At 37.0% G+C, this 10,344-nt stretch overlaps 1 protein-coding gene across 3 annotated transcripts in view; it reads left to right on the top strand.

Annotated features, from left to right (window-relative positions):
• LOC105568506 (FMRFamide receptor) overlaps positions 1–6,612 on the top strand; it is a 60,388-nt gene extending 53,776 nt beyond the window's left edge. For all 3 annotated transcript variants that reach the window (XM_012024220.1, XM_012024217.1, XM_012024216.1), the window contains exon 6: positions 4,756–6,612. In XM_012024220.1, the coding sequence (XP_011879610.1) occupies positions 4,756–5,361 (606 nt within the window). In that variant the 3' untranslated portion in view covers positions 5,362–6,612. The remainder of the gene's footprint in view (positions 1–4,755) is intronic.
• The last annotated feature ends 3,732 nt before the right edge of the window (positions 6,613–10,344 follow it).

The following is a 10,344-nucleotide window of genomic DNA, read 5'->3' as shown; positions in this document are numbered from 1 at the left end:
TATATATATGTCTTTCCGTGAAGTACGTGATGTGCATTTTCAAATAACATCAGGGCATCTCTAATATCCTTGCGATAAGATTTAGCCGCGGGGTCGAATTGGATCCGCACACCCTCGGGGGTCTGAAATTACAAAGCGTCGGTTGTCGAAGGACAACTATTTTCCTCAGCTTTCCCTTATCGCGAAACTTTAGCGTCTGCGAACTTCGCTCTTAATTCCGGGATCAGGATGAGATTTTCAGTGACATATTCTACGGGCCAACTTCCACGGACCTGACGCGAACGAAAGCGCGTTTCCGATGAGAATGCTCATGCGGTAAATGAAGGAAGTCATTTAATCTCGTCTTAGAATTCTTACTTCCTGACGAAGTTGCAGTCTCTTGACGTTTCTCTCCCTGTCGGGAAACCACCATTAAGTGTCGATGAAACGCAAACGGAATAAGGAGCGAACATTTTCGCCTTCGCGACAAACGATCTCGGTAAATAAAGAAGAAACTATCAGCGCTCTCAATTGTTTACGTTTATCCCGAGTCGAAATTTCGGCCCTATGTTGAATCTTTAATTCTGTTATACGGGATGAGGAGAAAGTATGGAAAACCCTAAATTTTTCAAAAACTATGCATTTTAGAAACAAATGTTTGCGACAAAAGTTGTATGGTTTCAAGGGGGACATAAGATGGTATTGGTTTGACCCTGGATAGTCGTTTGAAAGTTACATGAAGGTGATCTTGAGACCTGCATTTTTTTATTATATCATATTTTTCTATTAATTAATTGGAACAACTTTTGTCTGAAACATTTTTTATTTGTCTAATAATTTTTGAGATATTATTGTTGAGATATATTATTATTGAGATACACAAGCAAACAGAGTCGTGCGTTTGGTGAGCGACGGGGTGACAGACGTGACTCAACGCCCCGACGAGGAACAAGAGCCGAGACAAAGCGCTTACGTTCGCGCCAGCTAAGGACATTCGCCTCGCTTTATTTACGCGACCCAACATTTGCAAGATGTGATCCGCATTACGCGTTTCGTCTCGGTATATACATATATGCTTACGCATATTCGTGTATAATAATTTCATTAATAACTTAACGCGAGCACAACCACGCGGAGAGCGGTGTGCCGAGTGAACCGGATACGGTAATCCGAGGCAATTCGGCGATACGCGACGCGCATAATAATCCGCCGAAACGACGCAAAGTCTTAACGATAATTAACGCTGCCATTTCACCGTCGTAATTATTTTAGCACACAAGCACGCAACTCGCCCTCCGGATACCGCAAAATTAGAAGACTGTATAAAACAGGCTAGTTGACGTACAAACTAATAAGTAAACTTTACTGATACAAAATTGCCAAACTCCAGATGTTCGAAATCTTGAAGATTGATTTAAGTATAACTATTCGATTCTTTTCATGCTGTTTCACTTCGTTCGTCTTTCTTTTTTTATTTATTCTATTATCCACGCTATGTCTGTAATTTATTATCTTATTAAACAATCAAATTTATTGACCGCGTAGAAATTGCATGTATATTTATTTATTTGTGTATTTTAGATTTTAATTAATTTGATTGTTCAATAAGAATCGAAACTTGTTACAATGAATATGTATTGTAGCTAACATGATTTATATAAAAGTCTAATTCGCAGTTACTTCCATCTATTACTGTTACACAAATCATTATCGATTTTGGCCAATTATTTCTGATGCTCAACATAATGCAATTATTCCGCTCTCGTGCACAGCTTTCCGCTTAGTTTAAACTACGTTTGATGTATTGGGATACATCGTGAAAATGATTAATATATTGGGATCGTTCCATAAACTGCAAATTCCATCACTATATAAATCATACGTCATAAACAGCGCGTTTAGCGTCAATTGTCATACAAGCAGCGCTCTGATGAAACCCTTGCAGTATAATTGCGTTTTTATCCCGCAATCTTTTCAATCTGCCCCGTAATTATTTATTGGGTGAGCCACGCCGCTACGCCCCGTCTCTCCCGGAAGCTACACCACAATCCCGAAGATCCAGAACCGAAATCCGGAGATTAATCATTCTCGCGCACGAGATCCCGGGCGTTCTTCTTTTACGTTCCGCATCGTCGTTTGGTCGGTAGTAAAATATCGCGGCCTGTCTGGCATCTATTCAGCGCTTTCTTACCGCCCGTTCCCGAACATGGCGTGGGCGAATTTGGAAACCGCGGAACAAGCGTCGGGAACAGCGAGGCGGGATGCAAACGTGAAATATACGCCACGGGCGGAAAGCTCGGTATTTTGCGCGAATCGAACGTCCCCCCCCTTGCCTCTCTCTTCCACGGATATCAAATATTATCTCGCACGAGAATCCCGGTATAGATTAACGCTCCAGTGATGAGAGGCACGCGGGCAATCACAAGTACATTGACAGTTCTTGCAGGGAGAGACAATGTCGGATTCCCATGTCAAAGCTGCGAAGTAGAGATTCTAAGGTTTCTCTCCAAACGAAATAATAGAGCAACGTTTTAAGTCGCGTTTGTTCTAAGAATCAAATAAATCGAATTTTAGAATTTGATTGTCAGGAAATTGACTCTCTTCCCGCTGCACGTCGACGCGAATACACCCTCGGCGAGGATTTCTGTTACCGAGACAAAAAATATTCCCGACGCATTTATATTTCTCGCAACCGCGTTTAGTACAAAAATAAGACAATATCAAAATAAAATCAATAATTCTTATTCCCCTCTATCGAATTAAAAAGATCGACTTACTATATTGAGACAAGAGTAATTTGCATAGATGTAAGTTTATATATTCTTGCGTTTGAAATAAATTTGCCCTCCATCTTACAACGCACGAAGTTGGCACCGCGATATTCGACAAAAGACGATTCGTAGTATCATTTTATTCTAGATTTTAGAATTTTTCATTTAAGATTAAAATATTCCTTTCTCTCTAATAAATGTGATTGGCGCTATATCGATCCTATTTGATATATTCAAGTGTAATAGCATTGGATCCGGAAAATTTTTCTGTGGGTGTATAATTGATATGTGAATATAATAGGCTAACGACCGTTAAGTTTCATCAGTCGCTTGTCTATTTCGAAAACGATCTTGATATTGTTGTTACGAAGAGATTGCTCAAACGGCGTTAAAGTAATCAAAGTACGATTAAAATCTAACGCAAGAGAAATTCCATAAAAATATTATCAACATCTCTCGACTAGACGCTAGACGGACGATAAAAAAATATCTTTTCTAACTTATGACAAATATCTTTGAAATATCGCGATGTTTGGAAAATTTCACGGCGACCCTCCGGGGTCGCTGAATCGCGAACAACCCGATTTCTCGCAGACTCCGTCGCGAGATATTTTTCTTTGTTGAGGAACGATCGTAAATTCGAAAAAAGCGGGTCAGACACGGTTAAAGGTACGTCACGCCAGGGACCACTGCGAACATGCGAGCACGATGTGTTTCACATAACTTTACACCGAAATAATATGTGATTCGCTATAACAAAGCGAACGGCGACTATACAATACGTCCGGAGTGCTATTATCATTTTTTACGTTGGCGCCACGTGGGCGCCAGAACTGCAATCTCAGAGTACGCCGAATCTTTCACTAACATTATGTTTCTTTTCCAAAAAGCGCAGTTTACGCAGAAGATTGACTTGATTAAAAGGGAATTACACCGATAGAATTTGGTAATAAATTTGAATCTAAAAGCTGCGATTGTACTTTACAAGGGTATCTGAAATTTTACCAAATATTTATTACCAAATTCTATCGGTGTAATTCCCTTTTAATCAAGTCAATCTTCTGCGTAAACTGCGCTTTTTGGAAAAGAATCTTGCGGCAAAGCTTTTTAAAAGCTTATACACCCCATTAATTTGATAAAAATAAAATAAAATATTTATTTTATTTATTTATAAGAAATATGTTTATCATATGTGTTTGTAATTTTTACTATCGCTCTTCAGGCTTTTCATTAAGCGGACTAGAGATATTTAAGAAATACCGATATTCGTACATTGGATGTAAATTTAATGCCGTGTTTCTCTCCGTCTCTTTTAACGGTTCAGTCTGCGCGAGAAATTGCGCCGCTTGTTTCGTCGTATTCTGGCAAAACGAGAACCCGCACATCAACTTAAGCACATCAACCAGCTCATCAACCTTCAGCGGTCTTGTAATTTACAATCGCGTTCTTTTAAAGGCGCCGATCGATCTTCTTTTTTCACACTGGCGAGAGTCGGCCTGGCCTTCTACTTGTCACCGCCGGACGACACTCCGGGAATTTAAACGCTGTCAGAGCACTATACGGACCGAAGGTCTTGTAGATCTTAGAGTTTCGTATTATTAGTCTCGCGAGGCGGGTAAATGTACAACCGTAATCCTCGTTAAAAGAACGCCATTGGCGTTTATTAAATACATATTTCTTCGTGAAGCCTCAGTTTTTCATATCAAAAGCGATAAAATATTTATTATTGAAGCCAAATAAATGTAGAAAGATGGCCTTTTTTATCACGGTAATAAGGGAATATTACGTGTCGCGCGATAAGACATCTCGATAAAAGTAAAATCAAATTATTAATTTGATTTAATTGCTATTATTTTATAAGTGTGACGAATTTACTAATCAGTTTACGTGAACACTCAAGAGAAAGCACATTAAGAAAAAACCAAACGAGAGATTTGTTTTCCTAACACGCGAATATGTGGACTTACCTCTCGTAGTATATCTTTAGGCGTATTTTGGTTTTCAGGTCAGAAAGGCGAATAGAGACTTGCAGCAGCTGTCGCGTCACCAACGTCGTGAGATCGGTTTAGCGACGATGTTGATGTGCGTGGTGGTCGTATTCCTGATCTGCAACATACTGCCCATGGTCTCGAACGCGCACGAGACGTTCATCGCGGATCCGCCGCAATGGATGGTGCAGATCGGCAATCTGCTGGTGACCATCAACAGCAGCATCAACTTCATCATCTACGTGATCTTCGGGCGGAAGTTCAAGAGGATATTCCTCAAGCTCTTCTGCTCGTCCAGGCTGTTCGGGTCCAACCGGGAGAGCCCGGATTTCCAGACATACGACGAATCGATCGTCACCAATACGACGAACATCGAGTTGAGAAACTCAGTCAGGCACGGCCACCTCAACCGCGCCAACACTATCAGCTGGAACAACAACTACCACGTGTCCAATGGCAGCACCAGGCAGAGCATGAAGAGCGGCAGACCAGCCAGTCCCGGTGCAACCTGCGTTTATTATCCAGGCAAGAATCCAGCGCGAAGCCCTAGTCAGAAAACATCGAATGGTCGCAACAGGAAGAACAGTTGGAACAGGAGGGAGGACAGCGATTCCACACTGTAACTGTTCCTCGCGTTTATTATGCAATTAGAAGTGTTTAACTCAAACGTCAAGAACTTCCACTGATTTTTTAAGTAGTGAGAAACAAAAGTAGAACGATAATTCCAATGGGCAACCAATGTTAGTCTTTTGATATCTGTTATCTTGCCAGAAATCAACTGTGTCTCAACTGCTTGTCGAGATCTTTGGTTAGTCAGAATTTGTCGGCGCGAAAGAGTAATAGCTTCACATTTTATAACACACAATCGCTCGCTGCGTTTTCTCGTTTATGAATGGTTGACGAGTGATCCAACTAAAGCATTGTTCAAATGTCGAAAGAATGTTTAAAAGGACCAAAGCGATATAAAAGATAATCAGCATCGTTACCTAATATTTTTCCTTCGGTTATTTAGGATATCATCTAGTCGAAATTGAAGCAAGAAGACATTCGGAAGAAGCAGAACGAATAGACAGTCTATTTTTATGCCGTAATAGACAACGGGATTTATTCTTTATCTTCATTATTTAATCAGGAATCCTGCTGATAATACGAGTCGGGTATTAAGACAATCCGCAAACCAGAAGGGGTGGAATACGAATGAAGATAGAAGAAGAATGATCAGCGAACGACGCGAATACCCAATATTACCGTTTTTCACGTATGTTCCCGCGGTATACGTTTCCACTGTTAGCAGTTCTAATGTCCAGGACATCAAAATGGATGGAGAGGTGTAAGGATAAGATGAGACGATTCAGCGCTGCAGTGGACAATCGATATCATTGTACCCTTGGGAAGAGCTCGAACCAATCCTTACGCTCGAACGCCGTAATCCTGCGGGATGGCACGGCTTCGATATAAAGGAAAAGAATCGTTAAGGATAACAGTTCTCGCATTTCCTACCGCGGAAGAGCTCACAAAGACCAAGTCACTTGCAACGATGATCTTTCAAGCGATTCTCCGAAAGTTCCGTCTTGCTTCAGAACGACTTGAAATTAGTCGAATGTTATAGAAAGAAACTGATATTGAATACTAGCGCCGCTATTTTGAATACTTTTTAAACAGTTGTTTGATTATGCTAATCGCTTGCGCATAGTGCTTCCATCATCCTTGAACATACTATAACTTTTCTCAAAGTTTGATCAAAGACGCATATAGCGACATTGACTTGATAGATTAAACCAAAAAAAAGAGATTTCTCTTTTTCGTGATAAAAATCGTTAAGTGTACCAAATAAAATACTCTCTAAAAATTGATCTTGAAGCGAACTTGCAATAGAAATAATAATAATGAAAAATAAAAAGTGCGCACCACAATTCGAAAATTTTAAATAATATAAATAACAATAACTCGTATGATAAAATCAAGTAATACAAGAAGGGGCTCAGAGCCTGAACAAGGTTGTAGTGTCCAATAAAATTATTTAATTATAAATGCATATATACGTTTCGGTCCCTATCTGGACTATCTTCAGTATGAAGAAGAGATAGTAACAATTTAACATGTGGGCGGATTCGCAAGTTAGATATATACAAAGAATTGCCCAGTCAATAGTGTAAAATTAAAGGATATAAAAAATGTAATAAGGTATAAAACGATAGTACATAAAAAAACACGGCGCAAGTGAATATAACATGTTGATTAAAAAGAAAGGGTTGGAACCGTGTTGGACTGTGTGGATGACGTTACAATACACCGTGTTATACTCACTTGCGCCGTGTTTTTGTTTTATGTACTACCGTTTCATAACTTATTACAATTTTTATATCCTTTAATTTTACACTATTGACTGGGCAATTCTTTGTATATATCTAACTTGCGAATCTGCCCATATTTTAAATCGTAACTATCTCTTCTTTACACTGAAGATGGTCCAATAAGGACCGAAACGTAATATGCATTTATAATTAAATAATTTTATTGGACACTACAACCTTGTTCAGACTCTGAGCCCTTTTTATTACTTAAAATAATATAATTGTAAGGAAAATTAGAAAAATTTTCTTTTCAGGAATCTTTGATTTTATCTTCCATCGCAAGTTCTTGATTTTTAGTCTTAAATATCTTGACAATTAAAAGATATGTAATAAATGTCTAATAAATTTTAAAAAATGTTGCATAGGTGTATATATATAAATATACATATGTAAATATATTTATTAGAATAAGGGTAAAAGCCTTTTGCAAGGGGACAAGAATCTCTACTAAATTGTATTATAATTCCAAACTATTAAATCTTATTTTGCCTTAATCTTTAAAACGAAAGAAGCGAAAGAAAATATATGAAAATATTATGAACAATTTATATAGCTATATTTCAATTCAAATATAATACAAATAAACTATTTATATTTTTGATAAGAATTTAAAACAGACGATTAAATCGGACACATATTTTCTTGAAGCTTCCCTATTTTATCCTTTCCGAGTTACGTAACAAAATTTTGTTTAAAGATACAAAAATTTAATCCAAAAATTGAAGAGCAAGATTTGGTTTTTTTTTATAACGTAATATGTAAATTCTGTCAAATTCTCTTTAATTTTCTTAATCTCTAATTCTAAAATCACCTTTAAATCATTTCTCGGCATAATTTAATTTAATTCTCGTGCTATTCAGTGCTTAATAGCACGTCCTTTGTAAGCATGCTTTGTATTTTACGCTAAAATTTAAAACTTAAATGAAGACATGATAAAAAAATCTTGTAAGCGAGATAGGCCAACAAAAAGTTTCAAGACCAGAAGTTAAGTTTCATTGGAGAAATGTTACACTCCTGCAGTGTAACCTTAAAAAAAAATAGAAAGTAATCTGCTAACTCGGACCGAGAACGTTTCGCGAACTTCCGACACGTCAGTCACGTACTAAGCTCTCCGGAGAAAATAAATCGAATTTCAAAGTCAGAAGTACAGAACCCAATAGTGCGACATTCCCCCGGGGAGGACTTTTGTCCTGGCTGTAGAGAATCCTGTATCTTGCATTCTCGAACTATTGCTCTCTGAAACATGCATACTGAGCAATCTCGACCGCCATTCGTCAATTGAAGAAAGGTGGCTATTATTAAAACTGCAAGATAAAAAAAAACTGTTGCTTCTAAATGCCACTTTAAAGGAGACACAATTCGATTTAAAATATATTTAAAAGATTTCGTAATCTTTTAAGTACATTTTTAGCTATTTCAAAAACCTGTTTGAAAAATTTTTGGTGATTTAGACCGGCTATTATTTTATCCAAAATTATAATAACTTGATAATAATGAAATAAAATCAGTTTTCTAGGTTTTTCTTACAGCAAACTTATTACGGTATTTTTTTAAATTGATTTTCTCAAAACGTGAAACAACGACGTATATATTGTACACATTTCCTTTCATTCACGTATAGCAAATAAAGAATATACGTATAGAATGCATGTATATACAGACGTACGCATGTGTGCGCGCGCGCGTGTGTGTGTGCGATTGCACTGAAAAATGCTAGAACTATAGCCAAACCAAAGAAATGTACTTCTATTAGCCAAATATTCAAAGTATAAGTGTTAGCCTTTTAAATTTCACGAATAGTGTGCAACATAATATTTGCACTGAAAAAGTATCGTTTATCTTATAAGTGCGAGCGAATATGTTATAGATATATTTTAGAGAATCGTTGAAAACTAGACATCAATATAAGAATTTGTAAATACATTTCTATCTACGAATTTATCAAATAATATCTATATTGACTTCAAATACTTCTCCGTTCCCCCCCCCCCGCTGTAAAAAATGAATTATTTACAGCTTGTATGATAATCTCCACCTGATAAGTAAGAAAATACCAATAAATTAGTGACAGACTGTCCAATACGTAATTTAATTTTCGGCTAATTGTATAAAATAGGAGATGCTAGATAAGATATTGTAAGATTAAAGTTAACTTTAAATCTTAACGATTACCAAACATATTCTTGCTAAAGGGAGAGAGAGGGAGAAACTAGATTTAAAAACAGAGGGAAACAAAACGCTCTCGTAATTATACGATAAAAGAGATTCGCCGTTCTAGTCACGGAATTTCTATCGAATCCACTATAAATATGTATACTCGTATATATGTATATATAAATATACTTAATATACATATACGACGCGATCTGTATAAACATATGCTCTATAAATTCACATCTTTGCTTGTTCATCATATCCTGCTGCTATCGGAACATTTTTGTAAATATAATATAGGAATCATCAGGTAATAATAGCTGAACAGGTGAACAATGGCTGGGGAAAATAGAGCACTAATTTGTGTACGTTTCATTAGATAAAAAAGACATTAAAGTAAAATTTATTCCAAAATTTAAAAAAATTGTATTATTACTCAATGCCTTCTTGTCTTTCTCTTTGTATGCTAATGATACTTGGTCAAATGAATGAAAATCGAAATAGTTGGCACTTACGTGAAAACTGAGACAAAAACGTATGAATTGTAGAATTAATTTTCTTTCGTTGATAAAAAAACTTGTAATCCTTGTACCAAACTTGTATTCCAGCCAATATCTCTATTCCGTTGCTGCCAAAGCATATCGTACGTTTTCGCGTAGCTCCGTACTAGTCCCGTTTGTAATCTAACGATATAATAAGGCACGATGAGTTAAGGAAGATTAGATCGCAGTTAGAAACATATTTCGCCACTCGTGTAAACCGTACGTCCTCTTTATCACTCAAATGTGCTTTGAATCAATTTTATTGTACATAAAATAAATTCGCACAATCGATACACGAGTTACAATTATTTAATTCCCCGATGACAAGATGTTAATCCTTTGCACTCGGAAGGATTTTGGCTAAGAAGTGTCGATGAAAACTTTTTATACAAAAATAAGTCATACATATATTAACAGATATAACCAATTTATTTCAATAATTCATGTACTATATTTTTACACGACAATCAGCTGACCTTTCCAGTGTGTACGTTCGAGGGTGATCTCTCTCAGTCGCCATTCGAGTTGCCGCAGTAAACCAAGTAGCGAGTGAGTC

This window comes from Vollenhovia emeryi, unplaced genomic scaffold (assembly GCF_000949405.1).
Source record: "Vollenhovia emeryi isolate VEMERY1.0 unplaced genomic scaffold, V.emery_V1.0 DF939128.1, whole genome shotgun sequence".
NCBI classification, from domain to species: Eukaryota; Metazoa; Arthropoda; class Insecta; order Hymenoptera; family Formicidae; genus Vollenhovia; species Vollenhovia emeryi.
This window is presented reverse-complemented; position numbering and strand designations above follow the sequence as displayed.